General features: G+C 49.4%; 2 protein-coding genes across 2 annotated transcripts in view; one reads left to right on the forward strand and one right to left on the reverse strand.

Moving 5' to 3' along the window:
• COL4A1 (collagen type IV alpha 1 chain) overlaps window positions 1-6530 on the reverse strand; it is a 174568-nt gene extending 168038 nt beyond the window's left edge. The window contains exon 1 of the mRNA XM_038761618.1: window positions 6350-6530. Coding sequence (XP_038617546.1) covers window positions 6350-6433 — 84 coding nt within the window. The 5' untranslated portion in view covers window positions 6434-6530. The remainder of the gene's footprint in view (window positions 1-6349) is intronic.
• An 807-nt stretch (window positions 6531-7337) lies between these two features.
• The window catches only part of COL4A2 (collagen type IV alpha 2 chain), a 171263-nt gene continuing 158841 nt past the window's right edge, over window positions 7338-19759 (forward strand). Inside the window, exons 1-3 of the mRNA XM_038762180.1 lie at window positions 7338-7393; window positions 10399-10474; window positions 10562-10613. Of these exons, the coding sequence (XP_038618108.1) occupies window positions 10431-10474; window positions 10562-10613 (96 nt within the window). The 5' untranslated portion in view covers window positions 7338-7393; window positions 10399-10430. The remainder of the gene's footprint in view (window positions 7394-10398; window positions 10475-10561; window positions 10614-19759) is intronic.

The raw sequence follows: 19759 nt of genomic DNA on the forward strand, positions 1-19759 counted from the left end.
AACATCTCAATTCATTACTTTATAGCTGATATAATGGGCTCCAGAAACATGTGGGCAGTTTGGTTAATGAATAATTCCCATTGTTCACTGGCAGCTCAGTGAGGTGTCCCCTGAGGACAGTTTTTCTGTTTGAAGGGCCTCCAAAGAGGCAGCCAACCATGGCCCGCTCCCCGCAAAGACGTACGCACACACCTGGAAATTATTTCTATTAAAGCCTGTCTCCCTACTCTAGGCTATAATCTGGCTGTGGGCAGGGACCGTGTCTACCATAGTCTCCAAGTAAAAGCACCACCGATTCTCCGCTTGGGTTCCAAATTCCAAGCCCTCTCTGGAAAGCCATTAACTTCCTCCCCATCTTCCCCAGCCTCCCCTGTTGGAGAAGGGGTTCACCCCCTCTTGCTCACCTGACTAGTAGCAACCGTGTCAGCTGATGATGGGGCAGAGAAAACTTCAGGTGAGGGAATCACTCCATCAATGGTAGTTGAGCATTTCCTGGGTGGAGAGCATTTCCTGCTCCATCCCACCTCACCCCCTCATCAACTTTCTGGATCTCACCAATTCTGACCACAGCCGCCTCACCTGCCTTCTCTCTGACACAACTCCTCCCTGAAAATCTCCCAAAGGCCTCTGATCTCTAGATGTTCTCCCCTTAGCCCATGCCTCCCGTCTAGATGCACAAATCCACACCCTCCACTTCATGCTCTGCACTTAACTTCAATTCCCTCCACTCTCTAGACCGTACGCTCCTTGCGGGCAGGGATCCTAATAACTCTATTTATTTTACTTGTACATATTTATTTTATTTATTTTATTCTGTTAATATGTTTTGTTTTGTTCTCCGTCTCCCCCTTCTAGACTGTGAGCCCACTGTTGGGTAGGGACCGTCTCTATATGTTGCCAACCTGTACTTCCCAAGCACTTAGTACAGTGCTCTGCACACAGTAAGCGCTCAATACATACGATTGAATGAATGAAATTCTCCCAAATGCTTACTACAGTGCTCTGCACACAGTAAGTGTGCAATAAGATGGATTGAGTGCAGAGGACTTGGAAGAGAAAAAACGGGCAGCAGATACGATTCCATACCCTCAAATGTTATTAGAATCTCCCTTTACCGAGATCCATAATAACTGTAGCATATTTAAGGGCTATGTGCCAACACTGTACTTAGCGCTGGGGTAGATCATCAATCAATCGTATTTATTGAACGCTCACTGTGTGCAGAGCACTGTACTAACCACTTGGGAAGTACAAGTTGGCAACATCATCAGGGTGGACCACTGCCTGTCCCACATGGGGTCACAGTCTAAGGGGGAGGGAGGGCAGGTATTTAGCGAATCCCATTTTACTAGTGAGGAAACAGGCACAGAGAAGTTAAGTGGCTTGCCCAAGGTCACACAGCTGGCAGTGGCAGAGGGAATAGAACCCAATTGTGTTGTGTTCCAGTTGCCCCTGCTGCCCCATGAGAGCAGCTGGAGTAGATCTGTGATCAGCAGGGTCAGCTGAATGATCTTTGAGATTTGCCTTTTCTTGGGGAATCAAATGAGGAGCAGCTGGAGAGAGCAATATACATCTCAGAGAGGGATCGGCCCTGTTGAAATAGAGTCCCAGCCTATTCCTATATTTCTATATCTTAGGTTGGAGTTAATGTTCACAAGAGAAAGGACCCTTCACAGGGAAGCAGTGTTGCCCAGTGGATAGAATATGAACCTGGGAGTCAGGAGGACCTGGGTTCTAATCCCAGCTCTGCCCCTTGTCTACTGTGTGACCTTGGGCAAGTCACTTCACTGGCCCACTGTGACCTCAACTGTAAAACGGGGATTAAATCTGTGAGCCCCAGGTGGGACATGGACTGGGCCCAACCTGATTAGTTTGGATTGACCCCAGTGCTTAGTATGGTCCCTGCCACATAGTAAGCATTTAATTAAAAAAAAAAAAGACAACACACTCCCCCATTTCTCTCCTCTCCCCAAAGCTCTTACCCTGTCAGCACAGGACCCTTCAGAGCTAAAGAAAAGATTTTTAGAACAATCCTTCTGGCCTTCAGTAAACCTGCTTATGTGCCACAGCAGTCCCTCTAGACTGTAAGCTCGTTGGGGGCTGGGATTGTGTCTGTTTATTGTTATATTGTACTCTCCCAAGCATTTAGTGCAGTGCTCTGCATAGAGTAAAGCACTCAATAAATATGACCAAATGAAAAGGAAGAATCTAAAGAGTAATTTCTGTGTCCCTGGAGTGGTGTGTGGTAGCCCAAGTGGTTCACCTCAGCCCAACCAACTTGATTTGAGGTTTGAGGTTCTTCTAGTAGCCACAATTGTGTGGTTTCTATAACTCATTATCTCTGACTCCTTGGGCTTTTTGTCTTTAAGGCAATGCTAGGAAGAAAAATTTGGCTATGGGAGATTATGAAAAATTAAAAATGGATAGCCCAGAGAGTCAACTGTAAACAATAAGCAGCAGCATGGCCTAGTGGAAAGAGCACGCTCCTGGGAGTTGGAGGACCTGGGTTCTAATCTCTGCTCTGCCAGTTGCTTGCTGGGTGACCTTGGTTAAGTCACAAACTTCCCTGTGCCTCAGTTCTCCCCTCCTAGATTGTGAGCTTCTTGTGGGACAAGGACTGTGTCCAACCTAATTAACTTGTCTCTACCCCAGCACTTAGAACAGTGTTTCACATAGTGAGTGCTTAAAAAGTACCATAATAAGTGTTTTAGCAAAATATTACCAAATATGAACTACCGATCTCTACAATAAAACTTTCTATATAGCAAAAAAAATACTTATTGGAAAGGAAAAATTTCCTTAAAAGTCATAAGAATATCCAAAGAGGAGGAATAACATTATTATTAAATACCTGAAACATGGACTTTTATTCAGGGTTTGGGCCAAAGGGTCATCAGTTATTTTAAACAGTGACATTAGAATAATCTGCCCTCTCAGCTGGATTATAAATTCCCTGAGGGCAAAGATGATGTCTGCTTACTCTGTACTCCCCCAAACCCTGAATGCAGTGCTCTGCACAGATTAAGTGCTCAAATTCATTCATTCTATCGTATTTATTGAGTGCTTACTGTGTGCAGAGCACTGTATTAAGCGCTTGGGAAAGTACAACAATAAATACATTCCCTGCCCAAAATGAGCTTACAGTTGAGAGTATTCTACTCATTTGAAGTGGCAAGCCTTTTTGTAAGCCTGTGCAGTTAGATTCCTCTTCTCAAACAATGTGAGCGGCAGAAGACTGAAACCTACCTGGGAAGTAAACTGAAAATATCACTGAGGTCCTGAGCTTTTCCAAAATAAGTCCACTGCAATACATAGGTTTTCCCCTCTATGGCTACCAAAAAGATGGACTGACCATCTATAACTTGCAAGTTCCATGTGTCCCGTGAACTTTCTTTGCCTCGTTTGGACACTAAGACCTAGCACCCTTTGCTGGGAAGTGTTAAATCTTTCGGTCAACTGTGTCCCTAAGCCAAAATTACTGAGTGGACTTTGTGGAAAGGAAGTCAGAAGATCCTTCCTTAAACACGAATATCTTGTCCAGTTTTTTTTGTCAAACGTTTATCCTCCATTCCATCACCATTGGCCTGCCATTTTCATCACATGGGCAGAAAAAAAAAACCCAACAACCCTGAAGCAGTGTGGCCTAGTGGTAGAGCATGGGCCGGAGACTCAGAAGAAGCTGGGTTCTAATTCCACCTCTGCCACTAATCTACTGTGTGACCTTGGACAAGTCACTTTTCTTGGCCTCAGTTCTCTCCTCTATAATGACTGTTTGGGCAAGTCACCTCACTTCTCTGGGCCTCAGTTCCCTCTTCTGTAAAATGGGGATTAAAACTGTGAGTCCCCCGTGGGCCAACCTGATCAGCTTGTAACCTCCCCAGCGCTTAGCACATAGTGCTTTGCACATAGTAAGTGCTTAACAAATACCATCATCATCATGTGGGACATGGACTGTGTTCCATCTGATTAGCTTCTATCCACCCCAGCATTTTGAACAGTGCCTGGCACATAGTAAGTGCTTAACATAGACCACAAAAAAATAAATAAATGAGGGGGAGAGAAGGTAGACTAGACTGCTCACAGTTCTAAGAGGGTGTGTAATACTAGATGCTTTTGAAAAGAGTTAGTTCATTGATCCTATTATTTGAGCACTTTGTACAAATTACTGTACTAAGAGCTTGGGGGCGACTTGTACTTCCCAAGCGCTTAGTACAGTGCTCTGCACACAGTAAGCACTCAATAAATACGATTGAATGAATGAATAAAAGTTCCCTGTCCACAAGCCTTCATTGACATTTATTTGGACCCCAGTTAAGCAGGTGTCAAGTGATGCCAGTCTTAGTGAAGACAAGCTCATGCAAGACACAGCATATGAAAGAACACATTAAAAGGCAAGGAAGTTTTAAAGCAGCCTGGGGTGTCTAACAAAAATCATTTTTAAAGTAGATGTGCTGTTCAGGGCCATTTTCACAATCAACAGTACCAAGTAGCAGCTGAAGAGCCTGTATTCTGAAAGGGGATGGGGGCAGAGAGGGGGAGGGAAAGAGGGAAAGGGGTGGGAGGAGAGGGGGAAAGAAGAGAGGAAGCACGGGGGGAAAACGGGAGAGAGGAAGCACGGGGGCGGGAAGGGGAGAGAGGAAGCACGGGGGGGAAAGGGAAAGAGGAAGCACGGGGGGAAAAGGGAAAGAGGAAACACGGGGGAAAAGGGAAAGAGGAAACACGGGGGGAAAAGGGAAAGAGGAAACACGGGGGGGAAGGGAAAGAGGAAACACGGGGGGGAAGGGAAAGGAAACACGAGGGGGAAAGGGAGAGAGGAAACACGAGGGGGAAAGGGAGAGAGGAAACACGAGGGGGAAAGGGAGAGAGGAAACACGAGGGGGAAAGGGAGAGAGGAAGCACGAGGGGGAAAGGGAGAGAGGAAGCACGGGGGGAAAAGGGAGAGAGGAAGCACGGGGGGAAAAGGGAGAGAGGAAGCACGGGGGGAAAAGGGAGAGAGGAAGCACGGGGGGAAAAGGGAGAGAGGAAGCACGGGGGGGAAGGGAGAGAGGAAGCACGGGGGGAAAAGGGAGAGAGGAAGCACGGGGGGAAAAGGGAGAGAGGAAGCACGGGGTGGGGGGGGAAGGGGAGAGAGGAAGCACGGGGTGGGGGGGGGAAGGGGAGAGAGGAAGCACGGGGGGGGAAAGGGAAAGAGAAAGCCATGAGGAAATCTGAGTGGAGGAAATTTAGCTCCAAAAGCAGGGATCTGTCCATACTGAAAACTCTGGCTCTTCCACAAGTGCAAATTCCTAAACCCTTTCTGGGAGAGAGCCCTGCCAGAGGAAATGCAAACTGGAAATAGCTGTGCATACAACGAGGAGATACGGATTCACGTGAGGGTCTCACACACGCACCAAAGTGATTTCCAAAAGAAAAAAAAAAAGCTTCAACCTGTGATGTCCCAAACCGGGTCGGTTTTATCCCCATTATTGGACCACCTACCGGCCATGGGAATGCGGAGGGGCAGTTATTTCCAGGCAAGTAGCCCAGATCTGGTTCCTACATGAGCCACCAGTCCCTGCGGATGACCAGGAAAACCCACGGCCTGCTCCATCCCTTGCACCGGGGAGAAGAAGGATGGGCGAGGGTGGATGTGCAGGTGAGGCGAGAAGCCCACAGTCCTGGGAGGCAGAGGTCGTGGGTTCGAATCCCGCCTCCGCCACTCGTCTGCTGGGTGACTTTGGGCCGGCCACTTAGCTTCTCTGGGCCTCAGTGACCTCATCTGGAAAACGGGGATGAAGACTATGAGCCCCACGTGGGTCCACCTGATTAGGGTGGATCTACCCAGGTGCTTAGAACAGGGGTTGGCACATAGTAAGCGCTTAACAGATACCATCATTATTAGTATTATTATGGCCTCCCCCCCTTTAGACTGTGGGCCCGTTGTGGGGTAGGGATTGTCTCCATTGCCGAATCCAAGCGTTTAGTACAGTGCTCTGCACACAGTAAGTTCTCAAATCAATCAATCGTATTTATTGAGCACTTACTGTGTGCAGAGCACTGTACTAAGCGCTTATACGATTGAATGAATTGTACTTCCCATGCACTTAGTACAGTGCTCTGCACCCAGTAAGCGCTCAGTAAATAGGACTGAATGAATGAATCCTCACCCCCGCATCTTCTGTCCGAGGTCCCCGCCCCTACGAGCTAAACACCCCCCACCGCCCCCGATCGGTGGGGCGTACTGAGCGCTTACTGGGCGCTGTACTGAGCGTCCAGCCTAGTAGAGGCGGCAGGCTTGTTCCCTGCCAACAAGGAGCTTCTGAGGCTGAGAGGAAAGGGGGTCCCCGGGGTCCCCGGGACGGGACCTGACCTTGGCAGCAGCTCTGGTCCGGTCCTCGTGGAGCAGGAGGGCGACGACAAGGAGGAGGAGGCAAGCTGCGGGTGAGGGAGCCATCCTGCTGGTCCTGGTGGCCTGAGGCTGGTCCTGGTGGCTGTGGGGCTCTTCTTGCAGGCCCTGAGGCTAGTCCTTCTGGTCCTGGTGGCCCTGGGGCTGTTCCTGAGGCTAGTCCTTCTGGTCCTGGTGGCCCTGAGGCTGGCCCTGGTGGCTGTGGGGCTGTTCCTGCTGGCCCTGAGGCAGGCCCTGAAGCTAGTCCTTCTGGTCCTGGTGGCCTTGGGGGTGTTCCTGCTGGCCCTGAGGCTAGTCCTTCTGGTCCTGGTGGCCCTGAGGCTAGTCCTTCTGTTCCTGGTGACCCCGAGGCTGGCCCTGGTGGCTGGGGGGCTGTTCCTGTTGGCCCTAAGGCTAGTCCTGCTGGTCCCGGTGACCCTGAGGCTGGCCCTGGTGGCTGTGGGGCTGGTCCTGCTGGCCCTGAGGCTAGTCCTGCTGGTCCTGCAGCTGGCCCTGGGGGCTGTGGGGCTGTACCTGCTGGCCCTGAGGCTAGTCCTGCTGGTCCTGGTGGCTGTGGGGCTGTTCCTGTTGGCCCTGAGGCTAGTCCTGCTGGTCCTGGTGGCTGGGGGGCTGTTCCTGCTGGCCCTGAGGCTAGTCCTGCTGGTCCTGCGGCTGGCCCTGGAGCCGGTCCTGGTGGCCCTAGGGGCGGTCCTGGCGTCCCCGGGGTGGAGGCCGGAGCCTCCCTGCCTCGGTGCCCCTTGGCTGTGGAGGACGAGGGGTCCCGGGCGGCCGCGCTGAGCCCCGGCTCCGGCGGAGTCCGGCCGGTGGGGCGGGTCCGGGAGCTCCTAATGGACGCCGCCCCCTCCCCGGGCCCCTCCCCCGGGCCCCTCCCCGGCCCGAGGGGGGTGGGGGCAGGGGGGAGGGGGCCGGCCGGCCCAGTCGGAGCCCCGGGCCCCGGGCCGCACACCGGGGCCGCACCGCGTCGCACCGGCCGCTCCCGGAGAGGCCGGGAAGCCCCCCTTCCCACGGGTGAGCCCCCACAGACCCAGACCCTCCGGATCCCTCTCGGGGCGCAGCGCTGCGCTGACCGCTGGGGAGACCACTCTACGGAGCAGGGGGAGGAGGGGGGCGGCCAGACAGTCCTTGGAGGGGCAGAGCACTGGGCTGAGCACTCTGCAGAGTGGCGGGGGAGGCGCAGGGCGGTCAGACAGGCCTTGGAGGGGCAAAGCACTGGGCTGAGCGCTGGGGAGAGCACTCTACAGAGCAGGGCGGCCAGACAGTCCTTGGAGGGGCAAAGCACTGGGCTGAGCACTACACAGAGCAGCGGGGGAGGCGCAGGGCGGCCAGACAGTCCTTGGAGGGGCAAAGCACTGGGCTGAGCGCTGGGGAGAGCACTCTACAGAGCAGGGCGGCCAGACAGTCCTTGGAGGGGCAAAGCACTGGGCTGAGCACTCTGCAGAGCAGCGGGGGAGGCGCAGGGCGGCCAGACAGGCCTTGGAGGGGCAAAGCACTGGGCTGAGTACTCTGCAGAGCAGCGGGGGAGGCCCAGGGCGGCCAGACAGTCCTTGGAGGGGCAGAGCACTGGGCTGAGCACTCTGCAGAGCAGCGGGGGAGGCGCAGGGCGGCCAGACAGGCCTTGGAGGGGCAAAACACTGGGCTGAGCACTCTGCAGAGCAGCGGGGGAGGCGCAGGGCGGCCAGACAGTCCTTGGAGGGGCAAAGCACTGGGCTGAGCGCTGGGGAGAGCCCTCTACAGAGCAGGGCGGCCAGACAGTCCTTGGAGGGGCAAAGCACTGGGCTGAGCACTACACAGAGCAGCGGGGGAGGCGCAGGGCGGCCAGACAGTCCTTGGAGGGGCAAAGCACTGGGCTGAGCGCTGGGGAGAGCACTCTACAGAGGAGGGCGGCCAGACAGTCCTTGGAGGGGCAGAGCACTGGGCTGAGCACTCTGCAGAGCAGCGGGGGAGGCCCAGCGCGGCCAGACAGTCCTTGGAGGGGCAAAGCACTGGGCTGAGCACTCTGCAGAGCAGCGGGGGAGGCGCAGGGCGGCCAGACAGTCCTTGGAGGGGCAAAGCACTGGGCTGAGCGCTGGGGAGAGCCCTCTACAGAGCAGGGCGGCCAGACAGTCCTTGGAGGGGCAAAGCACTGGGCTGAGCACTACACAGAGCAGCGGGGGAGGCGCAGGGCGGCCAGACAGTCCTTGGAGGGGCAAAGCACTGGGCTGAGCGCTGGGGAGAGCACTCTACAGAGGAGGGCGGCCAGACAGTCCTTGGAGGGGCAAAGCACTGGGCTGAGCACTCTGCAGAGCAGCGGGGGAGGCCCAGCGCGGCCAGACAGTCCTTGGAGGGGCAAAGCACTGGGCTGAGCACTCTGCAGAGCAGCGGGGGAGGCGCAGGGCGGCCAGATAGTCCTTGGAGGGGCAAAGCACTGGGCTGAACACTCTGCAGAGCAGCGGGGGAGGCGCAGGGCGGCCAGATAGTCCTTGGAGGGGCAAAGCACTGGGCTGAGCGCTGGGGAGAACACGCTAAAGAGCAGGGCGGCCAGACAGTCCTCTCTAGAGAGCCCTCAATGTGTGCACAGCACTGGGCTAAGCTCTGGGGAGAGCACTATACAGAGCAGGGGGGAAGGCGCAGGGCGGCCAGACAGTCCTAGGTAGGGAGCGCTTACTGTGTGCACAGCACTGGGCTAAGCACCGTACCGAGCACGGGGGGAGGCGCAGAGCGGACAGCCAGTCCTTGGAGGTGCAAAGCACTGGGCTGAGCGCTGGGGAGAAAGCACTGTACGGAGCAGGGTGTGGGGGGAGGCGCAGGCGGCCACACAGGCCTCTCCAGTCCTCTCACTGGGTGCGCAGCACTGGGCTAAGCGCTGGGGAGAGGACTATACAGAGCAGAGTACGGGAAGCCACTCCTATTTATTGAGCGCTCACTGTGTGCAAAGCACTGGACTCAGTGCTGGGGGAAAGGACGTTATAGGGCAGGGTATGGGGGGAGAAGCAGGGCGGCCAGCCAGTCCTATGTAGTGAGCGCCGGGGAGAGCACCATACAGAGTTGGGGGGGGGGGGGGGAGGCGCAGGACGGCTAGCCAGTCCTATGTAGTGAGCGCTCACCGGGTGCAGAGCCCTGGGCTAAGCGCTGGGGAGAGGACAATACGGGGAAGCGCGGGGCGGCTAGTCAGTCCTATGTAGTGAGCGCTCACTCTGTGCAAAGCACTGGACTAAGCGCTGGGGAGAATACAGGGCAGGGTGCGGGCAGCACGGGGGGAGGAGTGGGCGATCTCTGTGCAGAGCATTGGACTAAACGCTGGGGAGAGGCCAACACAGGGCAGGATACGGGTGGCGAGGTTGCCTCCTCTTCCGCACAGCACCTATATATATATATATATATATATATATATATATATATATATTTGTACGTATTTATTACTCTATTTTACCTGTGCATATCTATTCTATTTATTTTTTTTTGTTAATTTGTTTTGTTCTCCGTCTCCCCCTTTTAGATTGTGAGTCCACTGTTGGGTAGGGACCATCTCTGTATGTTGCCAACTTGTACTTCCCAAGCGCTTAGTCCAGTGCCCTGCACACAGTAAGCGCTCAATAAATACGATTGATAGATTGAGTGAGCGCTCACTGCGTGCAGAGCACTGGACTAAGCATTGGGGAGAGGACGGGCAGGAAGCACAGGGTGGGGGGACGAAGGGGTGTCTCCAGGTTTGTGGGGGCTACCAGGGGCAAGGCCAGAGAAGGGGGCAAGGGGTTCTCGAGAGTTTCAGTCAATCAATCAATCGTATTTATTGAGCGCTTAGTGTGCACTAAGCGCTTGGTAAGTACAAGTTGGCAACATATAGAGACAGTCCCTACCCAACAGTGGGCACACAGTCTAAAAGGGGGAGACAGAGAACAAAACCAAACATACTAACAAAATAAAATAAATAGAATAGAGAGTTTTGGAGGGCTTCAGGGAGGAGGCCATCGAAGGAGAGGAAGAGGGGTGGCGTCCCCCCCCTCCCCATCCCTAACCTGGCTTGTTGTCCCCAGGTCGCTGGCTGCTAGGCTTCCCAGCCTGTGGGATGGACGGGATGTGGAAAGCCGTGGCCCGCCGGGCCCTGCAACGGTGAGTACGGCCTTCCCCTCTACCCCACGTGGATTCAGGCCCCAGAGTCGTCCAACACAGTCTAACGCCTGCTTTCCCTCCTTGTAGGACTCTGCTGCTGCTCCTGCTGACTCTGGCCTTGTCCCAGACGGTCCAGGCTGTGAGTACCTCTTAACCCCCTCTGGACACTTTAATGAACACCCACCACCCCCTTCCCTCCAAACCTTTCAGGCAGGGTCGTGGGGCGGGGGAACCAAAGGCTGCTAAAAGCATTTGCCATCTCCCCTCCAACTCTCCCTCCCCGCTCCCATCCCTCCTGGAGCCTTTTTTCCTCCCTGGAAACTTTTCAGTTGCCCCTTTCAGCTGTTTCCCCCCAGCTGTGCCTTCTTTAGAGAAGATTTCACACAATAGCAAGGAATTAAAACCGTAGCCCGGGTCTGCCTCTTCATTTTGTTTGCTGCTCTGAAGGAGGAGTCTGCCCTATGTTGCCCTAGAACAATGATTGAAGTCGATAAGGTACTAGGGACCACACATCTTTATCCTAAAAATATATATATTCTAAAGGAATCCAGGTGATTGGTGAGGATTTTCATTTTGATGGAAATGTACTGGGCTAGATTAAGGGGGAAATGATAGTAGACAGATTTCCCCAATCCTAGTTCTGCTAACCTTTGTTTGGGAAAGATCTGAATGCTTAATATATCCAGGTTGCCTCAATGTTACTCTCCATTGCAATTTTATTGGGCTGGCCCCTCCCCACAACGCAGCCCCCCCCCCCCCCCAAAAAAGGAAAAAATTCCCTGTTGGTTAAAATTGTTCAAGGAGACTATTTCCAGAGGGCATGTAAAACTAACCACAATTGTAGGCACAGCTTCTGGTGGGTTATTATATGTATGTGACTGGTAGTTGAAGTTCTTCAGGTGGGCAGAGTGGAGAAGGAGACAAAAGAGGAGCAAATGATTATTCTTTAAGAGAAACCAGATGTGTGAACATTAACTGAACCTCAAATTCACCTGAATCTTAAGCCCTTTCTTCCCTCCACTCCCCTCGCCTAAACTCTCCTTTTGCTGTAGGTATTGCTGCAACACTCAGTACATAGTTGTTTAGACTACTGAGGGTATATCTCTTCCAAGAGGCCTTTCCAGACTAAGCCCTCCTTTCCTCTTCTCCCACTCCTTTCAGTGTCACCCTGACTTGCTCCCTTTACTCATCAACAGCACTTAAATATCTGTAATTTATTTATATTAATGTCTGTCTTCCCCTCTAGACTGTAAATACACTGTGGGCAGGGAATATGTCTAGTCATTGTTCTATTGTACTCTCCCAATCTCCTAGTACAGTGCTCTGTTCACAGTAAGCACTCAGTAAATCCGAATGAATGAATTTAGATAAGGATGCTGTTCCCAGCAAGATATTCATCCCTCCCACCAATTTATTGTATTTACCATCCCCCCTATCAATCAACCAGTGGTATTTATTGAGCACTTACTGGGTGCAGAGAACTGTACTAAGTATTTGGGAGAGTACTAAGCACTTAGTACAGTGTGCTGCACACAGTAAACACTCAATAAATACAATTGAATGAATACTAGTCACTTAGTAGATGTGATCTCTGCCCTCCAGCACCTTTAAAGTCTATCAGACTGTCCTTTCTGTTTGTTCAGTCATCCTCTGCTGTCTGGTCCACCCCAGGCCCCCTCCCTCCCCACCGCCTTCCTCCCCTTTATATATCCCTCTTTCTGTGTTTGAAAATCCTCCAAGGGAATGGGAGAAGGTAGAGTTGGAGAAAACTAAAAGTTTTGATCCTGTTTTGTTGCTCTTAATTTGTGCGTCCAGTGCTCTAGGTTCCGTTAGTTATACAAAGGGGGGAACAACGAGCTTTTTTGATGTTTGGGGAGGAAAAAATATGGCAAAATATTTGAAGGATTTAGAAAGGCAATGGCCTAGGCCAAAGTTTGGAATTTGGAGGCCCAAGGAAAAATAATATAGTGCTGTGCTTTAAGCTGGTTGTGGGCAGGAAATATGTCTACCAACTCTATTTTTGTGTACTCTTCCAAGTGCTTAGTACAGCACACTGCACACAGTAAGTGTTCAGTAAATGCAGTTGACTCCCAAACCTCCAAAACGTGTTTAGTGGTTTGAATGTAAATAATAGTGATATTTGTTAAAGACTTACTATATGCTAACCCCTGAGGTAAATTTATTTACTGAGGTAAATAAAATATATTCAGTTGGGGTACGGTATCTATCCCACATAGCTCTGACACAGTCTGAGGGAGGAAAAACAGTCATTTTTTTAACGGTATTTGTTAAGTGCTTACCACGTGTTGAGCATTGTTCTAAGTGCTGGGATAGATACGAACTAATCAGGTTGAACACAGTCCCTGACCCACAGGGGACTCGCACGTTTTACAGTTGAGGAAACTGAGGAAAGAGCGAAGTTTAGTGAGTCACCCAAGATCACGTAGCAGGCAACTGGCAGGGCTGGGATTAGAACCCAGGTCCTCGGACTCCCAGGCCTGGGGTTTTTCCACTAAGGCACGTGCTTCTCAAGCGAAAGTTCTCCTTTCAACAAAAATATGAATGAACTAGTCCTCACTAAATGCTTGTCCCAGACCACTAGCCTGTGCCAACTTTATACCACTGAAGACAGAATTCTGCCCCAACGTTGGAGCCGGATTCCCAGTGAGAAATGAGAGGTGCTGTCAAACAAGACCCTGAAAATCTCTGCTCTTGGATCTTTGACCTTTGGACATTTGATAGTCACCCCACCCCCAACCTCACAGCACTTATATACCTCTCTTTAACTTATATATTATAAATTCTTTAAATTCTTCGTATCTGTCTCCCACTTTAGACTGTAAACTCATTATGGGCAGGGAGCGTGTCTGCTGATTCTGTGGTAGTGTACTCTCCTAAATGTGGGGATTGAGACTGTGAGCCCCACAGGGGACAGGGACTATGGCCAACTCAATTTCCTTGTATCCACCCTAGTGTTTAGGACAGTGCCTGGCACATAGTAATAATGATAATAATAATAATAGTGGCATTTGTTAAGCGCTTACTATGTGCAAAGCACTGTTCTAAGCGCTGGGGGATACAATGGGATCAAGTTGTCCCACGTGGAGCTCACGGTCTTAATCCTCATTTTACAGATGAGGTAACTGAGGCTCAGAGAAGTTAAGTGACTTGCCCAAGGTCACACAGCAACATGTGGCGGAGCCGGGATTCAAACCTATGACCTCTGACTCCAAAGCCCCAGCTCTTTCCACTGAGCCATGCTGTTTAACAATTCTATCGTTATTATTATTCATTATTATGCACTGCACTAAGAGCTCAATAAGTACAATTGATTGAAAGCTCTGACTGACAGTTGAAGCAGTAACTCTGTGACATTGGCCATCACCGACCATATCTTTGTTGGGATCCTTTGGGGCTCAGGAAAGATCTGGGGGTACCCTGGGTCCTGAAAGGGGTCCACACTTTAATCCTGGAGATGCCTTGGACTGGGATGGATGCCCCAGGGTGGCAGGAGGCCAGAATAGGTTCCTGAGCATAAAAATGGTGGTAATAATAATAATTGTGGTATTTGTTGAGCGCCTATTATGTGCCAGGCACTGCATTAAGCACTGGAGAAGATAAAAGATAATCAGGTTGGACGCTGTTCCTGTCCCACATGGGGCTCACCATCTTAAACCCCCTTTTACAGATGATGTAACTGAGGCCTAGAGAAGTGAAGTAACTTATCAAAGCAGACAACGGCAGAGCTGGGATTAGAACCCAGGTTCTCTGATCCCCAGGCCCAGGCTCTTTCCATTAGGCCCCACTGCTTCTCAGTGCTTTGGGGGTCACCCAAGTGTTCTGTGGAGAGGTGGTCGGGTCATTTAGGAAGCTGGCCATCAAAATCACTTTCTCTCCAAGTGGGTGAAGTAGAAAGAGCCCTGGATTGGAAGCCTGGAAATCAGGGTCCTGGTTACAGTTTACCTTGCCAGTCCGGACCTCAGTTTCGGTGCCCGTAAAATTGGATTATTCACATTTTCCACCAGGTGGTGATTTGACAAAATGCATCAATTCGGAGTATCTTTGAAACGGTAAACTTAATTCATTAAAAGGAATTCAGTCTACAGCAATGCTAAAAGCAAAACGTAGGAAGCACACTTTGGTTTATTAATTTATCTTGTTCAAGAGCTTGGAATTGTTTCCCATGCTTCCTGGTGAATGAGAGCCCGGCATAATTTAGAGGAAGTGTTAGACCCATGCCTGAGTGGAGCTAATGCAACTGGGGGCTGACAAGGAGATGAGGAACTGTAAATCTTTGGCTACCTTCAAATCCCCCTAATAATAATGATAGTATTTGTTAAACCCTCATTATGTGTAGGACACCGTTCTAAACTCTGGGGTAGGTACAAGATAATCAGGTCGGACATAGTCCCCTTCCCACATGGGGCTCACAGTCTAAGTAGGAGGGAGTAGGATGGAATCCCCATTTTATAGGTGAGGTCACTGAGGCCCAGAGAAGTAATAATAATAATATAATGGCATTTATTAAGCGCTTACTATGTTCAAAGCACTGTTCTGAGCGCTGGGGAGGTTACAAGGTGATCAGGTTGTTCCACGCGGGGCTCACAGTCTTAATCCCCATTTTACAGATGAGGTAACTGAGGCCTAGAGAAGTGAAGTGACTTGCCCAAAGTCACACAGTTGACAATTGGCAGAGCCGGGATTTGAACCCATGACCTCTGACTCCAAAGCCCGTGTTCTTTCCACGGAGCCACGCTGCTTCCCCGAGGTCACACAGTCTTGAATGACCGTTTCCCCGATTTGGGTGATAATCTAAGTCCATTGAAATGGAAGAGTGTTCTGGGAATGTGAAAGTATATTCTAACCCCTGCATCTGGCTCTCTCTCCTTTTTTTTTAATTTTATGGTATTTGTTAAGCACTTCCTATGTGTCAAACACTGTTCTAAGTACTGGGGTAAATGCAAATTAATTAGCAAGTTAATTAGCCCCACCACTTGTCTGCTGTGAGACTCTGGGCAAGTCACTTAACTTCTCTCTGCCTCGGTTACCTTATCTGGAAAATGGGGATTGAGACTGTGAGCCCCATGGGGGACAGGGACTGTGTCCAGCCTGATTAACTTGTATCTACCCCAGCACTTAGAACAGCGCCTGGCACATAGGAAGTGCTTAACAAATACCATAAAAACAAACAAAATCACCAAAACGGTTTGGATACAGTCCCTGACCCTCATGGGGCTCACAGTCTAAATAGGAGGGAGAACTGAGGCCCAGAGAAGTGAAGTGACTTGACCAAGGTCACCTAGCAAGCAGTTGACAGAGCCGGGGGGTCAAATCCATGCCCTTTCCACTTGGCCATCCTGCTGCTCCATGCTGCGTCTCTTGTTGCATCCCCCAGCGTGGTTGCATACAAGTGAAATGGAAGCAGTCTCCGAATCTTAATAGATCAATCAATCGTATTTATTGAGTGCTTACTGTGTGCAGAGCACTGTACTAAGCGCTGAGGAAGTACAAGTTGGCAACATATAGAGATGGACCCTACCCAACAGTGGGCTCACAGTCTAGAAGAGGGAGACAGAGAACAAAACAAAACGTATTAGAATAAAATAAATAGAATAAATATGTTTCAGGGCAGCCAGATTTGCTTTGTAGTTTCCAGCGGCCAGATCCGCCGATTGTCTCAAATGTTTTGGTGAGGACTGTGAAAACGGTGTAGGGGCCCTGGAACTGTTCCTTGAACTTCTTCCGTATCTTGGGATGTAGTGAAGGTCACGTCTGCTGTGCCACTCTGTGGTCTGTAGCTACAGTGTGACTCTGGAAGGTGAGAATAAGCCCTATAAGAACAGGAGGGAAGTAAAAATGGGACAGGGAGAAAGAAATGCTGAAACAATGACAGCGAAAAATAGGCTCTGGCACTGGCCACTGAACACAAATAGAGGCCGAGATAAAAACATGCAACTAACAAGAGAAAAACAAACTCTAGAATAGAACAAGAGGAAACTGATAAAAAATAAACAAAAAAAATTTCAGGGGGGAATTGAGGATAAAGAAAAAAAAAACAGAGGGAATATTCCATGCAGACTTTTTAGTGGAGGAAGCCGGGTCAAAAATAAATATTTAACTTTTAGACACCTTCATACTAAAAATAATTGAATGATTCCGTCAGGGCTGCCATGGGGTGAGCGTCTAGAAGAAGGGAAATATCTGGTAATGGTCCCTGGGCTTTTTGCATGCTTGTGTAAATAAGTTGATTTTCTTCATTTCTCTTTCGTAGAGATCAAAGGACTCCTGTCCTTGAGTTAAATTGGGCTAGAAATAAGTCTGCAGTGTGAGTAGCAGCGTATTCAAAAACTAAGGGACAGTAGCTCTGGAAAGCATTATCAGCACTACCGCCCAGTTACTGTATGATCCCTGAAGTTTAGTTCTGTGGGGTTGTGGCCACTGGTTTGAGAAACCTTAGTGGGGCGGTGAACAATACAAACATGAAGATTAGAAACAGATTTAAGAAAAAGAACCTCTGGTTTCTGAGTTTACTTTGCAATGACAAATGCTCACGTGTAATGTGAATTGCCAAACTGAGAATTGTCAAGACTGAGCCTTGCAAAACCTCAGCATAGATTAATAAAGAAATTAAGCCCTCGATTCCTCTCAGAGCAGATGGGGGAATGTACTCAATCAGTAGCAATAATTATAATCAATCATATTTATTGATCGCTTGCTGTGTGTGCAGAGCACTGTACTAAGTGCGAGGGAAGGGACAATACAACAGAATTAGCAGGCATGTTCCCTGCCCATAATAATAATAATAATAATTTAAGCGCTTACTGTGTGTCAGGCACTGGACTGAGTACTGGGTTGGATACAAGCAAATTGGATTGGGTACAGTCTCTGTTCCACGTGGGACTCATAGTCTCAATCCCCATTTTACAGATGCGTAAACAGACCCAGAGAATGAAGTGGCTTGCCCAAGGTCACACAGCAGACAAGTGGCAGAGCCGGGATTAGAACCCATGTCCTTCTGACTCCCAGGTTCTTGCTGTATCCATTAGACCACGTTGCTTCTCGTGACACAATAAGGTCTGCCCACAATAAGCGCTCAATAAATACGATTGAATGAAAGTGACCTTGCAGTCCAATTCCTGCATTCTTTCTGTGGTTTCTCCCGGCCCTTATTTTGTTAGGTTTTAATTGGTGCAGGGTCTTTTACGCAGTAGCCTAGTTAGCTAATAATAACAGTAATTGTGGAATTTAAACATTTACCATGTGGCAAGCACTCAGTGCTAAGCTCTGGGGTAGATAGAAGATAGGTTGGACACAGTCCACGTCCCACATGGGGCTCATCGTCTGAAGGGGAAAAGGGAATAGGTATCTTACCTCCGTTTTTACAGATGAAGTAGAAAAGCAGCGTGGCTCAGAAGAAAGAGCATGGGCTTGGGAATCAGAGGTCATGGGTTCAAATCCCGGCTCTACCGCTTGTCATCTGTGTGACTTTGGGCAAGTTACTTAACTTCTCTGTGCCTCAGTTCCCTCATCTGTAAAATGGGGATTAAGACTGTGAGACAACCTGATCACCCTGTATCATCCCCAGTGCTTAGAACAGTGCTTTGCACATAGTAAGCGCTTAACAAATGCCATCATTATTATTATTATTATTATGAAGAAACTGAGGCGCAGGGAAGTCACACAGCAGGCAAGTGGTGGAGCCTGGATTAGAACCCAGATCCCCTGACTTGTCAGGCCACGCTGCTTTCACCTGGCATCAAGTGAGAGATATTGATCCACTATCTAGTATTGCTTCTACCATTAAAGTCCACTGAGCTTATTCCATCAGCAGTGCAAAGTTCTAATGAAAAGTTAGAAGTTCTTATGAAACTTCTTATGGAGAAGTTCTTATGAAAACCATTCTTTCATTCAGTGGTACCTATTGAGCACATACCGTGTGCCAAATACTGTATTAAGCGGTTGGGGGAGTAAAGTAAAAATGAGTTGGACATATTGGACAGAGTAGTGACAAAATTTGTCGGGACTGTCTATATTTTGCCGATTTGTACTTTCCAAGCGCTTAGTACGGTGCTGTGCACACAGTAAGCGCCCAGTCAATATGATTGAATGAATGAATACATTACAACAACAAACAGACCCTTCCTGCCACAATACAATCAAGTCAACTAGTATCAAGGTGAAGAAAACTGAATGTGTTCCTCCTCTAGAAGATGTGGTCGGAATTTCTCTTGGTCGTTGTGGGCTGGGCAGGGAATGTGTCTACTAAGTTTGTGATCTCTCAAGTGCTTAGTATAAGTGCTCCGCACACAGAAAGTGCTCAATAAGTACCAATGATAGGTGTAGCAAGGTGCTCATTTGAAAAAATGCAGTAATTTGTTGCTTAGGTTTCACTCCCCGGAATCAGGGCAAACAAGAATAAAAATTATGGGAGATGAGGCGTATGCATCAACCGGGTGGTATGCTAGGCAAACTGAATTCTGACTAGTTATGGGTAGATCATCTTTATCCTCTCTTGTCTGCCCTATACAATCTCTCCAACTACCTGGTTAAAGAAATGGAAGTTGTAAGTGGGATTGATTTATAAGGTATTATAAATATAATTCAACCTTTGACAAGAACTGATTTCCAAATGGGGGGGAGAAATGGGACCAGTGTTCGGTTTAAAGGCCTTTTTTGTCCCTGTTGAATTGGGTGGAGGGAACAGGAAGGAAGAGACATGTTAATGGAATTTCCATAAGGCCTAACATCTCTCTGAGCGCGGTCCAGTAGCACATTACAATAGACTCCTTTTTTTTTTTTTTTGATTGGGTAGGTCAAATGAGTTCACAACCGTTTCACAGGCCTGTGGTGGAAGGAAAGGTTTCCATAAAACGCGGGAGGCATTAAACATTAACACACAGTACAGTAGCATTAGTTAATGCTCACTGTGGCTTCTCATGCTTTCACCACAATAAATGTTCTCGCCCTTAGAGCAAATTCTTTAGATCTTTATGGGCATTTTTTGAAGCCCTACCACACTCAAACCGGCAGAAACTTGGCCCGCTACTTAAGGTATAATCTGGAATGTAGGACTCCTAGAGACGGTATTAAAGAAGAGTTTTGCTGCTGCATTCTTCACATCCCAGAGAGTTTATGTTTCAGTTAAAGGTTAATTTTTGACCATCAAAGAGTTAAAGTGTAATTTTTAAGCTTTATGTCGTGAAAGAACTATGGATCATTGACTATACCGTTTTTCTTCCAGTCTTCATGCCACATCTTTTACTTGGGGGCGAAAAGTATTCATAT

The sequence above is a fragment of the Tachyglossus aculeatus genome, chromosome 20, assembly GCF_015852505.1.
Source record: "Tachyglossus aculeatus isolate mTacAcu1 chromosome 20, mTacAcu1.pri, whole genome shotgun sequence".
NCBI lineage: Eukaryota > Metazoa > Chordata > Mammalia > Monotremata > Tachyglossidae > Tachyglossus > Tachyglossus aculeatus.